Source organism: Macaca nemestrina, chromosome 15 (assembly GCF_043159975.1).
Source record: "Macaca nemestrina isolate mMacNem1 chromosome 15, mMacNem.hap1, whole genome shotgun sequence".
NCBI classification, from domain to species: domain Eukaryota; kingdom Metazoa; phylum Chordata; class Mammalia; order Primates; family Cercopithecidae; genus Macaca; species Macaca nemestrina.
Window position 1 is genome coordinate 27745440 of NC_092139.1, and position 18764 is coordinate 27764203.

Here is an 18764-nt window from a genome sequence, read left to right on the forward strand (position 1 = left end):
TGGCCAGGCTGGTCTTGAACTCCTGACCTCGTGATCCACCTGCCTCAGCCTCCCAAAGTGCTGGGATTACAGGTGTGAGCCACTGCACCCGGCCAACTTTTTATTTTGAAATAATTCCAGATTCACAGAAAGTTGCAAAAGTAGTACAGAGAAGTCCCACACATCCTATATCCAGTTTCCCCAGTGGTTACAGTTTTATATACTGCAGTATCAGAACTGGGGAATTGACATTAAAACAGTGTGTATGTGTGTGTGTGTATAAAATTGTATCATATGCATAGATTATGTAACCATCACCAAAATAAAGATACTGAAGTGTTAAAGATCTCCTTCCTGCTACCCGTTTATAGTTAGTTACACTTACTCCTCTCAGCCATTACTGTTTCCCACTTCTACATACTCTGTATGAATTCAATTCTTTTCAATTTGTTTTAGTTATTTTGTAGCCCAGGATATGGTTTATCATGGTGAATGTTCTGTGGCCACTTGAAAAGAATGTGAATCCTCACATTTAACCTTGTCAGTAGGTTCTTGGAAACAGTGACTTTAAGCAAAAACAACACACAATGAAACCAATTTTACCACAGGCTAACTGATAAAAGCAAGAGTTTAAGTTCCTTTGGCATATGTCTAGTCACAAAAACATCACCAAACTTCTTTTTTTTTTTTTTTTTTTTTTGAGACGGAGTCTCGCTCTGCCGCCCAGGCTGGAGTACAATGGCCGGATCTCAGCTCACTGCAAGCTCCGCCTCCCGGGTTCACGCCATTCTCCTGCCTCAGCCTCCCGAGTAGCTGGGACTACAGGTGCCCGCCACCTCGCCCGGCTAGTTTTTTGTATTTTTAAGTAGAGACAGGGTTTCACCGTGTTAGCCAGGATGGTCTCGATCTCCTGACCTCGTGATCCGCCCGTCTCGGCCTCCCAAAGTGCTGGGATTACAGGCTTGAGCCACCGCGCCCGGCCATCACCAAACTTCTAAATAAAGACAAAACACAATGTTAAACGTTGAAATAAATAAGAGAAAGAGTAATAAAAATAAGGAAGATTATTACTTCCCCAGTTATTCCTGTTCAAGGTCATGAGTGGCTGGAGCCTACCTCAGCAGCTCAAGATGAAAGGCGGGACCCAACCCTAGTCAGGACACCATTTCATCATAGGACACACACACACCCACACTTACACTGTCACAATTTAGATACATCAGTTAAGCTAATGTACATATCTTTGAAATGTAAGAAGAAACCAGAGTACCCAGAGAGAGCTCATGCAGACATAGGAGAATGTACAAATTTCATACAGTGGCACCAGCTGGGAATTCGTTATTTTTCATTGTTATGACAAAATGATGTTGAGCGAAATGTTGTTATTCAAGGATCTGCTGTATTCTGCTATGTTCGGATGGAGTATTCTGTAAATGTCAATTTTATCTTGTTGGTTGATGTTGTTATTTTATATTCTTCATGATTTCCAGTCTAGTTGTTATATCAGTTGTTGATAGAGGATATTGAAGTATTCATGTATGATTATAGATTTGTCTATTTCTTTCAAGTCTGTCAGCTTTTCTCCACATATTTTGAAGCTCTGCTGTTTGATGCTTACACATTTAGGATTGCTGTCTGCCTTCTTAATGAATTGACTCTGTAATCATTATAAAATGTTACTCCCTGGCCAGGCGCAGTGGCTCACACCTGTAATCCCAGCACTTTGGGAGACTGAGGCAGGTAGGTCACCTGAGGTCAGTAGTTCGAGACCAGCCTGGCCAACATGGCGAAACACGGTCTCTACTAAAAATATAAAAGGCTGAGCATGGTGGCTTACATCTCTAATCCCAGCACTTTAGGAGACCGAGGCAGGTGGATCACCTGAGGTCAGGAGTTCGAGACCAGCCTGACCAACATGGCAAAACCCTATCTCAACTAAAAATACAAAAATTAGCCAGGGGTGGTGGTGAGTGCCCATAGTCCCAGCTACTCAGGAGTTTGAGACAGGAGAATAGCTTGAACCTAGGAGGTGGAGGCTGCAGTGAGCCAAGATCGCACCACTGCACTCCACCCTGTGAAACAGAGTGAGACTCCATCTCAAAAAAACAAATAAATAAAAATACAAAAATTAGCCGGGCATGGTGGCAGGTGCCTGCAATCCCAGCTACTTGGGAGGCTGGAGCAGGAGAATTGCTTGAGCCCGGGAGGCAGAGGTTGCAGTGAGCCAAGATCACACCACTGCACTCCTGCCTGGAAGACAGAGCAAGACTGCATCTCAAAATAAATAAATAAGGCTGGACATGGTGACTCACGCCTATAATCCCAGCACTTTGGGAGGCCAAGCTGGGTGGATCACAAGGTCAGCAGTTCGAGACCAGCCTGGCCAACATAGTGAAACCCCGTCTCTACTAAAAATACAAAAATTAGCCAGGCATAGTGGCGTGCACCTGTAATCCCAGCTACTCGGGAGGCTGAGACAGGAGAATCTCTTGAACCTGGGAGGCGGAGGTTGTGGTGAGCCAAGATTGCGCCACTGCACTCCAGCCTGGGCAACAGAGTGAGACTCCATCTCAAAAAAAAAATTAAAAATTAAATAAATAAATAAAATGTTCCTCTCTGTCCATGGTAATTTTCTTTGCTCTGAAATCTACCTGATGTTTATGCACAACCACTCCTGCCTTCTTTTTATTAATGTTTGCGTGGCATATTTTTTTTCATCCTTTTTCAAGTGATCTTTGAAGTGAATTTCTTATAGTCAGTATATAGTTGGGTCATTTTTTTTTTCCTAATCTTTGCTAATCTCTGTCATTTAATTAGTAAATTTAGATGACTTACATTTAGTAATTGTTATGTTAGTGCTTAAGTCTGCCATTTTATTTTTGTTTTCTCTTTGTTCTCACTCTTTTTTTAAATTTTGTTTTCTTTTTCCTCCCTTCCTGTGGTAACTTGAACATTTTTTAGAGCCTCGTAAAGTTTTTTTTTTAATAGATGTTTTATATAGCCTTTTAACTAATTTAAGTAAAGTATAGAAACCTTACCTCACCTAAAGTCCCTTTTAAAGATTTTGCATAAGTACCTTTATTTTAGACTCATAATTGATTGATAGTTGTCTATGTACAGAATTCAAGATTGATGGGAGAGGCCGGGTGCTGTGGCTCACCTCTTTAATCCCAACACTTTGGGAGGCCAAGGCAGGTGGATCACCTAAGGTCAGGAGTTCTAGACCAGCCTGACCAACATGGTGAAACCCTGTCTCTACTAAAAAATACAAAATTAACCAGGCGTGGTGGCACATGCCTGTAATCCCAGCTACTAGGGAGAGGCTGAGGCAGGATCGTTTTAACCCAGGAGACAGAGGTTGCAGTGAGCCGAGATCACGCCATTGCACTCCAGCCTGGGCAACAAGAGCAACACTCCATCTCAGACAAAAAAAGAAAAAAAGATTGGTGGGAGGCTGAGACAAGAGGATTGCTTGAGCCCAGGAGTTTGAGGTTGTAATATGTACTGTATGTACACTGTGTAGGATGATTGTACTGTGAATAGCTACTGTACTCCAACCTAGGCAACATAACAAGTCCCCATCCCTAAAAACAAAAAATTAACTTAAAAAAAGAAAATAATTTTAGACTGACAATCATTTTCCTTTATGAGTTTGAAGGCACTGTTGCATTATTTTCTATTATAAATTCCACTGTTACTAATGAGAAGTCCAGTGACATTCGCATTCTCACTTAGTAGTATGTGACCTGTTTTTTTTTCTGGAATCTTTATCTTTTATCACTGATATTCTTAAATTTGTAAAAATGTATCTGACTGTGTTTTTTTCATTCATGTATTTGTCATTCCCACAGAGTTGCCCATTTAGTCTAGAAATTTATGCCCTGCAGTTTTGATCATTTTATTGTGTTATTTCTTCGATGATATATTGCCCACTGATTTATCTTTCTGGAACTTCTATTTTTCAGATGATGGACCTTCTGAATTGACCTTCTTAATTTCTTCTCTTATTTTCCATTTCTTTATCTCTTTTATTCTACTTTTAAAGATATTTACTTAACTTTTCATCTCGTCCCAATGAACTTTTAATTTCAACTACATTTTCATTTCTCTTTCATGTTCTCTAAAGTTACTAATTTAGATTTATTTGAAGTTTTCTTAACTGCTTCACCTCTGTTTCTCCTGAATTTTTCTCCATTTTTCTCTCTTTCTTTTTTCTTTTTTTTTTTTTGTTTTCTTTCTTTTTTTTGAGACAGAGTTTCACTCTTGTTGCCCAGGCTGGAGTGCAATGGTAAGATCTTGGCTTACCACAACCTCCGCCTCCCGGATTCCAGCGATACTCCTGCCTCAGTCTCCCGAGCAGCTGGGATTACAGGGATGCGCCACCACACCTGGCTACTTTTGTATTTTTAGTAGAGATAGGGTTTCTCCATGTTGGTCAGGCTGGTCTCCAACTCCTGACCTCAGGTGATCCACCCACCTCAGCCTCCCAAAGCGCTGGGATTACAGGTATGAGCCACTGTGTGCAGCCTTTTTTCTCTCTTTTTAAAAAATATTTTTAATTTTTTTAAAATATTAGTTTATGTTTTTTATTAACTCATACACAGTTACTTGACATCTGGTTTGTTGAAGCAGTAAGTCAGACATTTGCCACAATAATGTCTGTCAAAGTGACTTGCCATAAACACTCCAGCACCACATTCATCAGAAGGGCACTCTGACGAAAGCAACTAATTTTGCCATTCTCATCTACCTTATAATATTTCAGGATAGCCAGCTTAACCTTCTTTCTTTCTCTTGTGCTTATTCTTCTTGGGAGTGGTGTAAGACTTCTTCCTTTTCTTAGCACCACCACGAAGTCTCAACACAAGATGAAGAGTAGACTCCTTTTTTTTTTTTTTTTTTTTTTTTTTTTTGAGACGGAGTCTCGCTCTGTCACCCAGGCTGGAGTGCAGTGGCCGGATCTCAGCTCACTGCAAGCTCCGCCTCCCGGGTTTACGCCGTTCTCCTGCCTCAGCCTCCCGAGTAGCTGGGACTACAGGCGCCCGCCACCTCGCCCGGCTAGTTTTTTTGTATTTTTTAGTAGAGACGGGGTTTCACCATGTTAGCCGGGATCGTCTCTCGATCTCCTGGCCTCGTGATCCGCCCGTCTCGGCCTCCCAAAGTGCTGGGATTACAGGCTTGAGCCACCGCGCCCGGTCGAGTAGACTCCTTTTGAATGTTGTAGTCAGACATCTTCCAATTGCTTGCCAGCAAAGATCAGTCTTTGCTGATCAGGAGGAATTCCTTCCTTATCCTGGATATTGGCCTTTACATTTTCTGTTGTGTTCAAGGGTTCAACCTCAAGGGTGATGGTCTTCCCTGTAAGGGTTTTCACAAAAATCTGCATTTGCAGATAGTGGATCTTTAATTTTTTTGGCGGGGAAGGGGGACAGAGTCTCGCTCTGTTGCCCTGGCTGGAGTGCAGTAGCATGATCTTGGTTCACTGTAAGCTTCGCCTCAACGGATTCAAACGATTCTCCTGCCTCAGCCTCTTGAGTAGCTGGGATTATAGGCATATGCTACCACGCCCAGCAAATTTTTGTATTTTTTGGTAGAGATGGGGTTTTACCATGTTGGCCAAGCTGGTCTCGAACTCCTGACCTCAGCTAATCCACCCGCCTCGGCCTTTCAAAGTGCTGGGGTTACAGGAGTGAGCCACCGCACCTGGCTTTTTTTTTTCTTTTTTTTTTTTAGTACGATGGTGTCTCGCTATGTTGCTCAGGCTAGTGTCAACTGCTGGGTTCAAGTGATCCTCCTGCCTCAGCTTCCCAAGTAGCTGGGACTACAGGTACATGCTGCTGCACCTCGCTTTTCTGTTTGTTTTGACCTATGTTTTTCAGTTAAGAGGTTTTCCTCAAATGTCGGATAATTCTTGGTTGTCCACTTAAATTTGAATGAGACACAAAAACTTGTGTTCAAAGCTGTGTGAGTGAGGCAGTAAAAGTTTGTTTCAAAGCTCTTTTATTTCAAGAGTGGAAATAAAAAGTCCATTGACCTCAGATGATCACAGAGTGTTAGAGAATCTCATCTGCTGGTGCCCATAAAACTTTTCTGGAATGTCTCAGTTTCTCCAGAGACATATCTGTTAACATCTTGCCTGGCTGCTGGTGTTGTGGATCAGAAGAAGGAAGGGAAATTTGATCTTATGGTTCAGTCTGCAGAGTCTCTAAAGACTAAAACCTTAGTCTTTTCTGTGCCTGATGTTCTCTACCTCTGAGTCTTCAGTTCAATTTCTCTGGAGAATAATCCTGTAGATTCCTGTGGAGACAGAATAGAGGTCTGTCATCTGATCCCATAGAGTGGGAGTTGTGTGGGGACCTGAGGATCCTAAGACTTTCAGATCACCCACCCAGTGCTTCACCCCTACTTCCCATTCTGCCTGTGTCCTCAGTTGCTATGTCTTTTAGAGCAGATTCATTTGTTTTAAATGTCTCACTGCAGGTCCTTAGGCTTGACCATCATCCCTTCTGCTGAGTAATTTGTCATCCTTCATATATTGTGGTTTACAGTTACAGATGACTCCTAGTTTAACTGATGATGGAGTTTCTGTTTTTTATCCTCTCTTGATTTGGGGTGATATTTGGTTTTTTTGTTTTTGTTTTTTGTTTTTTTCTGAGACTGAGTCTCGCTCTGTTACCCAGTCTGGAGTGTGGTGGTGTGATCTCGGCTCACTGCAACCTCTGCCTCCCAGGTTTAAGTGATTCCACTGCCTCAGCCTCCGGAGTAACTGGGATTACAGGCATGCGCCACCACACCCAGCTAATTTTTGTATTTTTAGTAGAGACAGGGTTTCACCATGATGGCCAAGCTGGTCTTGAACTCCTGACCTCAAGTAATCCACCTGCCTCGGCCTCCCAAAGTGCTGAGATTACAGGGGAGAGCCACCACGCTCAGCTAATCTGGGGTGATATTTGAAAGAAAGAAGGCAACAAACACTGTTTTTAAAACTGAAAACTTATATTAAATGTAATGGTAAAGTAGGACTTTTATTTTCTCAGTGAAATATTTCTTTTTCTAAACATTTTTGTCTAAACTGTGGCATATTACCTTTCATTTCTGTTTTGATAAATAAATCCTTATGTTGACAAAACAATTAACTGTCATTAAGAAAAAAAACAACCAATTCTCATGCTTTTCTGTTGATGGGAATACTGACATATTATTTGTTCAGATTTCAAAGCAGATTGTTATGTACACCTTATTTAAATTTATTACCTACCACTGAGCAAGATTAGGTATTACAGGAAAACTACCAGTTTGAGAACTCAAATTTTTATTTCCAGTAATCTAGTATAATATAATTTGCACGTTATTGTTTCTTGTTTCCATAGTTTTCTTTGTACAATGGCGAAGACTGAAATTGCTGAAGAATATTAAACTGTGGTCTTTCTCTTCCCCCAGGTTCTTTTAGAGCAAGATATATTTCATCATTCCTTGATGGCTTGTTGTTTGGAAATTGTGCTCTTTGCCTATAGCTCACCTCGTACTTTTCCTTGGATTATTGAAGTTCTCAACTTGCAACCATTTTACTTCTATAAGGTAAGATGAAAACAAAGTTCTGTTATGAGATGAAAACAGTGTTTCTCACAGAAACATTGTTTTTATCTTAGTGCTGAAGAAAAACACTGTTGTGATATCTGGAAAATGTTTCCAGATGTGTTCTGAAAATATATATTCCTGGCTGGGTACGGTGGCTCATGCCTGTAATCCCAGCACTTTGGAAGGCCAAGGTGGGAGGATCACCTGAGGTCAGGAGTTCGAGACCAGCCTGGCCAACATGGTGAAACTCCATCTCTACTAAAAATACCAAAAAAAAGTAGCCGGGCATAGTGGCGAGCACCTGTAATCTCAGCTGCTCAGGAGGCTGAGGCAGGAGAATTGCTTGAACCTGGGAGGTGGAGGTTTGCACTCCAGCCTAGATGACAAGAGCAAAATTCTGTCTCAAGAAAAAAAAATGATAATATGTATTCCTTTTGGGTGAAACCAGGAACACAAGAGACAGTTGAGCATACAGTGGCTCACATCTATAATCCCAGCACTTAGGAAAACTGAGGCTGGAGGATGGCTTGAGTCCAGGAGTTTGAGGTTACAGTGAGCTATGATTGTGCCACCACACCACTCCAGCCTGGGCACCTAAGCAAGACCTTGTTTCAAACAAAAAAAAGGAGAGAGAGAAGGTGAGAAGGTAAATTAAGTCAATCTTATAGCTTCAGTTCCTTTGTTATCACAGACTTGAAAATATGACCTGGAACTAGTACTTAACTTCATATTTTCCCTATTTATGAATGAAAATTATAATCCTGTTAAACAAATGCGTGGTGAAGAACAAAAAACTTTCTACCAAGAGGAAAAAAGACCTAAAATTGATTTTGGTGATAGTCTAACTAATAAAGCTGTAATAATAGATTATGCTTCTTCCCCAAGTTTGAGCTAATTCAGTGTGAATGAATCTTAAGTATTTTTCTTACTACAACTATTTTTATTATCTTTTCAAAATAAAACAGAGGTCATAGCTATTGAACTACATCATCACCCTCAATAACATTTAGTCATCACAGTCAATAACGTTTAATGTTACATAGTATCGAAATTTAAGACTAATGCTACTGTTATGCTTCTTGGCATGATTTAGTTAATATTTAGTCATCTAGGCTACTTTTCTACTGGTGATAGAAAAATTGGTTTGAAGAGTTAAATTTTTATACCTAAAGTATGCCTGAATTAAAGTTGTAGAAAATGCAGGTCATTGGAAAGCTTATCTCTGTGAATTATTGAGTGTGATTAAAGTATTTTTAGGTTTCTTAGGGAGAAGTGATTCTACTATACACTTACTTTAATGTTAATGTATATATTCAACTTTTGCCATTAGGAAAAAGTTTAGTTTTGTCAACAACCTCATACTAATTTGTTTTTATTTGTAACATCCTTATTTTATTCAAGAAGCTAAATGCCTTTTTTTTTTTTGTAGAGACTCGGTTTCACTATGTTGCCCAGGCTGGTCTCGAACTCCTGGGCTCAAGCAGTCCTCTCACTGTGGCCTCCCAAAGTGTTGGGATTACAGGCATGAGTCACTGTGTCGCCCTCCTTTGTTTTTTTAAACGACATAAATGATGTGTGCTGCTTGAAGAAAATCATAAACATAAAAGTGGGCCGGGCGCAATGGCTCACGCCTATAATCCCAGCACTTTGGGAGGCCGAGGCAGGCAGATCATGAGATCAGGAGATTGAGACCATCCTGGCCAATATGGCAAAACCCCATCTCTACTAAAAATACAAAAAATTAGCCGGGCATCGTGGCACGTGCCTGTAGTCCCAGCTACCTGGGAGGCTAAGGCAGGAGAATGGCTTGAACCTGGGAGGCAGAGATTGCAGTGAGCCGAGATGGCGCCATTGCATTCCAGCCTGAGCAACAGAGCAAGACTCCGTCTCAAAATAAATAAATAAATAAATGTGAATATTAAAGTCATACATCATAATCTAATTATTACTCCTATTATTAATATTTTATGTATATAAACTTTTCTCTGGATACTTCCCTTATTAAAATAGAATTATAGTATATATAAGCAAAGTCACTTTAAATAGTTCATTCATTCTGTTATTTTGAGTTAGCGGAAAAAATAGTCTGGAAAGGAACAATACATTTAAAATAGAACTAGACTTGGAACCTAACACCTGACTTCTCCCACTGTTGGGCTGTTGACCAGTTATCACCTATCATTGCCTCAGGTTGTCATTTATAAAATAAAACGTGAAAAACAGAAATGTATGTGAACATATTTTAAAGAACTTAAAAGCTCCTTTATAAATTAGAAGATGTTAGTAAGCCACAGAATTATGGTTCAAAGATGATTTTGGTTCTGTGCCACAGAATAAGGCCACAGTGGCCGGGTGCAGTGACTCACACCTGTAATCCCAACACTTTGGGAGGCCTAGGCGGGCAGATCACCTGAGGTCAGGAGTTCTAGACCAGCCTGGCCAACATGGTGAAACCTCAGCTCTACTAAAAACTACAAAAATTTGCCAGGTGTGGTGGCAGGTGCCTGTAATCCCAGCTACTCGGGAGTCTGAGGCAGGAGAATCATTTGAACCCATGAGGCAGAGGTTGCAGTGAGCCAAGATCGCACCACTGCTCTCCAGCCTGGGCAATAGAGGGAAACTCTGTCTCAAAAAGAAGAAGAAAGCCACAGCTAGTCCTACATGCAAGTCCAGACTAGAACTAACTGCTTGAAACCACATTGCCTTCTCACCTTTCTCCTCTGCAGGTTATTGAGGTGGTGATCCGCTCAGAAGAGGGGCTCTCGAGGGACATGGTGAAACACCTGAACAGCATTGAAGAACAGATTTTGGAGAGTTTAGCATGGAGTCATGATTCTGCACTATGGGAGGCTCTCCAGGTTTCTGCAAACAAAGTTCCTACCTGTGAAGAAGTGAGTCTGGGCAAGTCTGATAATCCTATCATTAAAAAAAATAAAAAATAAAAAATAAAACAGCTTTATTGAGAGAGAATTCCTATGCCATACAGTTCACCCATTTTAAGTGTACAATTCAGTGGTTTTAGTATATAAATAGATATGTGCAGCCATAACCACAATTTTAGAATATATTCATCACTTCAAAAAGAAACGTACATCCTTTAGCTATCACTTCCCTACCCCTATATCTTCTCCCTAGCTCTAAGTAACTGCTAATCTACTTTCTGTCTCCGTAAATTTGCCTATTCTAGACATTTCATATAAATGGAATCATAAAAATGTAGTTCCTTTTGACTGGGTGTCTGTCGCTTAGCATAATGTTTTTAAGGTTCATCCATGTTGTAGAATGTATCAGTATTTCATTTCCTCTTTTTTTTTAAGGTGGGGTTTCCCTCTGTTGCCCGGGCTGGTGTGCAGTGTTGCAAACGTGGCACACTGACTGCACCCTCAACTTCCTCGGCCCAAACGGCCCTTCTGCCTCTCAAGTAGCTGAGACCACAGGCACATACCACCACACCCAAACCCGGCTAATTTTTTTTTCTTTCTGTTTTTCTTTTTTTAAGACGGAGTCTTGCTCTGTCACCCAGGCTGGAATGCAGTGGCGCAATCTCGGCTCACTGCAACGTCTGCCTCCCCGGTTCAAGCAATTCTCTGCCTCAGCCTCCCGAGTAACTGGGACTATAGGCACCCACCACCACGCCCAGCTGATTTCTTTGTATTTTTAGTAGAGAAGGGGTTTCACCGTGTTAGCTAGGATGGTCTTCCAAAGTGCTGGGATTACAGGTATGAGGCACTGCGCCTGGCCTGTCTTCACTTTCTTGATGGTGTCTTTGAAATGCAAATATTTTTAATTTTGATGGTATCCAATTCAGATATTTTTTTCTTCTGCTTGTGCTTTTCGGTATCATGTCTAGGAAACCGTTAAACTTATTTAAAATTTTTCAAATGTCTGTATAAAGATTGAACACTTTTCATTAGTGGCATTTAGAATTAAAAAATAAAAAACAAAGGCCGGCCACAATGGCTCATGACTGTAATCCCAGCACTTTGGGAGGCCAAGGCGGGTGGATTGCCTGAGGTCAGGAGTTCGAGACCAGGCTGGCCAACATGGTGAAACCCTGTCTCTACTAAAAATACAAAAAAATTAGCCGGGCATGGTGGCACACACCTATAATCCCAGCTACTTGGGAGGCTGAGGCAGGAGAATTGCTTGAACCCGGGAGGCGGAGGTTGCAGTGAGCTGAGATGGTGCTGTTGCACTCCAGCCTGGACAACAGAGCAAGACTCTGTCTCAAAAAAAATTAAATAAATAAATAAATAAAAATTAAAAATGTGTTCCCAGAGTTGTACACAAATTACATTTTTAATAGTAGTATCATGTGAGAAATCGAGGTGTTTTTTTTTCTCTACTTCTGTTATTCTTTTGTAACTCCTGTCTTTTGATTCTTCTTTGTTTTGTCTCCTTATGTACTTCATTAGTCTTCTTAAATTTTTCCCTAATCCCAAACTACTAGAGCTATCCAAGGCCAGGAGGAATTGAAAAGAAGATGGTTGCTTGAAATCTCTCTTCCATACTTCTTTGGTCTTTTGCAGCAGACAGTAACTTACTGGGCCACTCTTCAGTGCTCATCAGTTTATTTCCATTGAAGAACTTCAAACTCCTTCAAGTTCAAAAAAGCTGTGAACTCGAAGAAGGATTAGTATTGAAGCCGTTGCTTTTATAACTTACTAGTTGTATGACCTTGGGCAAATTTCACCTTCAGATCCTCAATTTTCTCATCCCTAAATGGAGAATGATACTGCCTACCTCATAAGTTTAGTTCTTGTGGTTGGTAACTTACCTATATAAATTATAAGGTTAAATGAAATGAACTCTTTCCATAAGTTTGTAAACATTAAGAATTGAGCACTTTATCCAAGTTGTATTTTGTGAAGAAGTGAGAAAGAGAAATAAAATAGTAAAAAATAAAAGTTAAGAAAACACTTTTTCGGCCAGGCACAGTGACTCGCGCCTGTAATCCCAGCACTTTGGGAGGCTGCGGTGGGTGGATCATCTGAAGTCAGGAGTTCGAGATCAGCCTGGCCAACATGGTGAAACCTCGTCTCTACTAAAAATACAAAAATTAGCTGGGTGTGATGGCATGCACCTGTAGTCCTAGCTACTCAGGAGGCTGAGGCAGGAGAATTACTTGAACCCGAGAGGTGGAGGTTGCAGTGAGCCGAAATCGTGCCACTGCACTCCAACCTGGGCAACAGAGTGAGACTTTATCTCAAAAAAAGAAAAGAAAATAAAACATTTTTAATAAGTTTTAATCAGCAAGTTTATATGTAAACCCAGGGGTTTTTGTTTTCTACAGGTTATATTCCCAAATAACTTTGAAACAGGAAATGGAGGAAATGTACAGGGACATCTTCCCATGATGCCAATGTCTCCTCTAATGCACCCAAGAGTCAAGGAAGTTCGAACTGACAGTGGGAGTCTTCGAAGAGGTAGGTTCAACATTGGTAAAGGAATGAAAAAGTAACAAAGGGTATTTGGGGTTTTTTTTCAGAGAAAATTTTAAGTCTTGTGAGTATATTATTAAGAAATCTAATTTTTTCAGCAGGATTCAAAAAGGAGCTTGATGCTTGTGCCAGCACCCCTGTGTAGCTCATTGTACACTACATTATATACTATAATATATATATTATATACTATAGTGTATACTATATTAATAGAATTTTAAATATAATTTATTTAATAAATGTATGTAATCTTTCCTGAATGCTAATGGAGAACTGTTTAAATAAGCTAACGTCAGGCATGATGGCATCTTTCTGTAGTCCTAGCTACTCAGGAGGCTGAGGCAGGAGGATTGAGGCTTGTGTTTGAACCCAGCCTGGGCAAAATAGTGAGACCCCCCTCATGTCCCAAAAAAAAGAAAAAGAAGAAAGGAAAAAAAAAAGATAAGTGTATTAGTCTCTTCTCATGCTGCTAATAAAGACATACCCAAAGCTAGGTAATTTATAAAGGAAAGAGGTTTGATTTACTCACAGTTCCACATGACTGGGGAGGCCTCACAATCATGGTGGAAGGCAAAGGAAGAGCAAAGGCACCTCTTACATGGCAGCAGGCAAGAGAGCTTGTGCAGGGGAACTCCCCTTGATAAATCATCAGATCTCGTGAGACTTATTCACTATCAGGAGAACAGCATGGGAAAGACCCACCCCCATGATTCAATGACCTCCCACCTGGTCCCTCCCATGACACGGAATTATGGGAATGACAAGATGAGATTTGGGTGGGGATGCAGCCAAACCGTATCACTAAGCTAAATACCTACTTTTCCAAATTTCACAAATTTATATTCTTGCTTTGCCTGTGTGTGTCTCTGTAGAAAAACATTTAAAGCAAAATAAAATTTGTATTATCTTTGGAATGCTTAAGTTCATCTAATAAACTAGTTATTTATACTCTTAAAATAGTTCATTTTGAAACTCACCAATAGAAATATTTTAGTTCATTCTTCCTTATTTTCTCTTGTGACGTAGCGAGCTGATGTGTGCATCTTGTGGATTATATAGTTCTTGGATTTTAAAAAATCAGTTAAAATCTCCTGACCACATAGTATCCCTTAACAAATCTTAGATGAACAAGTATCCAGGTTACATAGTATGGTACATCCATTTTTGGACTCTGTGTGATTGTGTATGTGTGTTTGTCTGTCTGCCCGTCTGCAGTCTTTGCTTTACATGCAATGCAGGATCATAAAAACGACTGCAGGCCAGGCACAGTGGCTCACACCTGTAATCCCAGCACTTTGTGAGGCCGAGGCGGGCAGATCACCTGAGGTCAGGAGTTCAAGACCAGCCTAGCCAACATGATGAAACCCCGTCTCTACTCAAAACACAAAAATTAGCTGGATGTGGTGGCGAGTGCCTGTAATCCCAGCTACTCAGGAGGCTGAGGCAGGAGAATCACTTAAACCCAGGAGGTTGCAGTGAGCCAAGATCACACCACTGGACCCCAACCTGGGGGATGGAGCAAGACTCTGTCTCAAAAAGAAAAAAAAAAAGGCCGGGCGCAGTGGCTCACGCCTGTAATCCCAGCACTTTGGGAGGCTGAGGCGGGTGGATCATGAGGTCAGGAGTTCAAGACCAGCCTGGCCAAGATGGAGAAACCCCATCTCTACTAAAAATACAAAAATTAGCTGGGCATGGTGGCGGGTGCCTGTAATCCCAGCTATTCGGGAGGCTGAGGCAGAGAATCACTTGAACCTGGAAGACGGAGGTTGCCGTGAGCTGAGATCACACCATTGCCCTCTAGCCTGGGTGACAAAGCGAGACTCCATCCCTAAAAAAAAAAAAGATTGCGGGGCCGGGCGCGGTGGCTCAAGCCTGTAATCCCAGCACTTTGGGAGGCCGAGACGGGTGGATCACAAGGTCAGGAGATCGAGACCATCCTGGCTAACACAGTGAAACCCCGTCTCTACTAAAAAATACAAAAACCTAGCCGGGCGAGCTGGCGGGCACCTGTGGTCCCAGCTACTCGGGAGGCTGAGGCAGGAGAATGGCGTGAACCCGGGAGGCGGAGCTTGCAGTGAGCTGAGATCAGGCCACTGCACTCCAGCCTGGGCGACAGAGCGAGACTCCGTCTCAAAAAAAAAAAAAAAAAAGATTGCGTAAGGGCATAAAGTCAGGCATAGTGGCTCACGCCTGTAATCCCAGCACTTTGAGAGGCCGAGGCAGGTGGATCATCTGAGGTCAGGAGTTCGAGACCAGCCTGGCTAACATGGTGAAACCCCGTCTCTACTAAAAATACAAAAATTAGCCAGGCATGGTGGTACACACCTGTAATCCCAACTGCTCAGGTGGCTAAGGCAAGAGAATTGCTTGAACCCAGGGGATGGAGTTTGCAGTGAGCAGCGATGGTACCACTGTACTCCAGCCTGGGTACAGAGCAAGACTCTATCTCAAAAAAAAAAAAAAAAGCCTGGCGCAGTGGCTTACACCTGTAATCCTAGCACTTTGGGAGGCTGAGGCAGGCGGATTGCCTGAGCTCAGGAGTTCAAGACCAGCCCGGGCAGCACAGTGGAAACCAGACCCTACTAAAATACAAAAAATTAGCCAAGCATGGCAGTGTGCCCCTGTAGTCCCAGCTACTTGGGAGGCTAAGACAAGAGTGAGACAAGAGAATTGCTGGAACCCAGGAGTGGAGGTTGCAGTGAGCCGAGACTGTGCCACTGCGTCCAGCCTGGCAACAGAGTGAGACTCCGTCTCCGGAAAAAAAAAAAAAAAAAAAAAAAACAAGATTGCATAAGATGTGAATACTCAGTAATTTTAATTATTGGGAATAATTATAATTGTTTTTTGACCTTTACAAATCTTGTCAAAATGTTAAACAAAAAAAGGCTCTTCTTACTGTCAGTTATTAATGTTTAGATAAATGAAAAAATAGTAAAAATATTCAGTATACTATAAAACTTTCAAAATATTGGGAATTATTTTCTTTTTTAAAAACTTACCAAGAATAGTAAAGATCATTTCAAGGGATTTGCAGCTAACTTTATGGCTTCAGCTCGAGTCTTGCCTTGAAATGTCACCTTTGAATGTACCTAGTCAGATTCAAGGGCTTACGTGGATTTCTTAGATATAAGGCATTCACATGAACTCTTGTAAAGGAGTAATGGAAACTACTATAGAAATTTGTACTTGTTTACTGAAGATGGGAAGTAAAAGCTACTTTCATAAGCCCAAGAATTATGGAAAGATTTTTATTAAACTGTTACTATTTTCCCAATCATCTCACTAATACAGAGAGCTTCTAAATCATCGCTAGGGGTCATTTTAATACCTTTTAAGCATGTTTTGAAAATGGATTACAGGGCCAGGCACGGTGGCTCATGCCTGTAATCCCAGCACTGTGGGAGGCCAAGGTGGGCAGGTCACGAGGTCAGGAGATCGAGACCATCCTGGCTAACACGGTGAAACCCCATCTCTACTAAAAATACAAAAAATTAGCTGGGTGTGGTGGTGGCCGCCTGTAGTCCCAGCTACTCGGGAGGCTTAGGCAAGAGAATGGTGTGAACCCAGGAGATGGAGCTTGCAGTGAGCTGAGATCATACCACTGTACTCCAGCCTGGGCAACAGAGCAAGACTCCATCTCAAAAAAAAAGAAAAAGAAAGTAGATTACATGACTATCTAATTAGTGAATGTAAAAATAAATAATGAAGGCTGGGCATGGTGACTCAAGCTTGTAATCCCAACTGAGGCAGGTGGATCACCTGAGGTCAGGAGTTCAAGACCAGCCTGGCCAACATGGCGAAACCCTGTCTCTACTGAAAATAGAAAAATTAGCCAGGCATGGTGGCACACGCCTGTAGTCCCAGCTACTTGGGAGGCTGAGGCAGGAGAATTGCTTGAACCCAGGAGGTGTAGGTCACAGTAGGCTGAGATTGCACCACTGCAGTCCAGCGAGACTCCATTCTCATAAATAAATAAATACTTTTGCTTTAAAAGCATATTATTGACCTACCTGTAAGGAATCATTGGTTGAGGGAAGAATTGTGGAAAAAGATTTAGAAAAGATGTAGGGTTGTAAGGGGCTAGAAAAAGCCGTGCAGCTGGTAGAGAGGGAATGGAAAGCAGATCCTGTGAAAGGATAGCACAGGAAGAAAGGCAAAATCCATAATCCTTACTTTATTTTTGATCAACACACTACTGCCAACCTTCAGATTAAGGCAAGGTAAGCAGATTTATATCATCTTTACTCATATCTTCTGATGGATTTACTGAAGATGATTCCATATCTACTGAATTAGAAAGCCAGAGCTACTGCCTTAAATTGCTGGGAGTGCAAATATGCACAAAGAGGCAAAACTGTGACCCAAATTCCTGATTTTGCTTTTGCTTCCCTTCTTCTCAGGTGCTCTTTACTAGGTATGATTGGGAGATATTGGACTATTACTAAAATTTAGTGCTCACATCATTCTACCTCTCAGCCTCTACTTTATCCTTAATGTTTTGCTCCTTTAATTTAGGCAGAGGTTCAAGAAACCAGGAAAATGAGTGATCGTAATTTTCACGTTTTACCATAGTGACTTATTTCATGCCTCTTTCTCCCAGTAGACTATATATTCCATGAGGGCAAAGGCCATGTTATTCATATCTAGCTAGTGCCCAGCATAAGTATCTCAACTCACTATCTGTTGAGTGAATGAGTAAACCTAATTTATTATTTTGGAATACATTTCTGTTTTAAATTTATTATTATTTTTTTTAGATATGCAACCATTGTCTCCAGTTTCTGTCCATGAACGCTACAGTTCTCCTACCGCAGGGAGTGCTAAGAGAAGACTCTTTGGAGAGGACCCCCCAAAGGAAATGCTTATGGGCAAGATCATAACAGAAGGAACAAAATTGAAAATCGCTCCTTCTTCAAGCATTACTGCTGAAAATGTATCAATTTTACCTGGTCAAACTCTTCTAACAATGGCCACAGCCCCATTAACAGGAACAACAGGACATAAAGTTATAATTCCATCACATGGTAACGTTATAGTGCATTTGTTTTATATTTTTTCTGAGATAAAAATTTAAGAAATGTCTTAGTGGATTAGATCACATGGTTTTTCTTTTTTTTTTTTTTTTTTGTTTGAGACGGAGACTCGCTCTGTAGCCCAGGCTGGAGTGCAGTGGCCGGATCTCAGCTCACTGCAAGCTCCGCCTCCCGGGTTCACGCCATTTTCCGGCCTCAGCCTCCCGAGTAGCTGGGACTACAGGCGCTGCCACCTCGCCCGGCTATTTTTTGTATTTCTTAGTAGAGACGGGGTTTCACCGTGTTAGCCAGGATGGTCTCGATCTCCTGACCTCGTGATCCGCCCATCTCGGCCTCCCAAAGTGCTGGGATTACAGGCTTGAGCCACCGCGCCCGGCCGGTTTTTCTAACTCATTATTTTCTCTTGAATCTATACTTTTTTTTTTTTTTTTTTTTTTTTTTTTGAGACGGAGTCTCGCGCTGTCACCCAGGCTGGAGTGCAGTGGCCGGATCTCAGCTCACTGCAAGCTCCGCCTTCCGGGTTCACGCCATTCTCCTGCCTCCGCCTCTCGAGTAGCTGGGACTACAGGCGTCCGCCACCTCGACCGGCTAGTTTTTTGTATTTTTTAGTAGAGACGGGGTTTCACCGTGTTAGCCAGGATGGTCTCGATCTCCTGACCTCGTGATCCGCCCGTCTCGGCCTCCCAAAGTGCTGGGATTACAGGCTTGAGCCACCGCGCCCGGCTATACTTTT

General features: G+C 41.7%; 1 protein-coding gene and 1 pseudogene across 7 annotated transcripts in view; one reads left to right on the top strand and one right to left on the bottom strand.

The window, feature by feature from the left end:
• The window catches only part of LOC105496302 (RB transcriptional corepressor like 1), a 90005-nt gene that overhangs the window by 35670 nt on the left and 35571 nt on the right, over positions 1-18764 (top strand). For all 7 annotated transcript variants that reach the window (XM_071079351.1, XM_071079350.1, XM_011766624.3 and 4 more), the window contains 4 exons: positions 7420-7557; positions 10284-10448; positions 12851-12983; positions 17756-18022. In XM_071079351.1, the coding sequence (XP_070935452.1) occupies positions 7420-7557; positions 10284-10448; positions 12851-12983; positions 17756-18022 (703 nt within the window). The remainder of the gene's footprint in view (positions 1-7419; positions 7558-10283; positions 10449-12850; positions 12984-17755; positions 18023-18764) is intronic.
• On the bottom strand, positions 4584-5365 carry LOC139358465 (ubiquitin-ribosomal protein eS31 fusion protein-like; annotated as a pseudogene).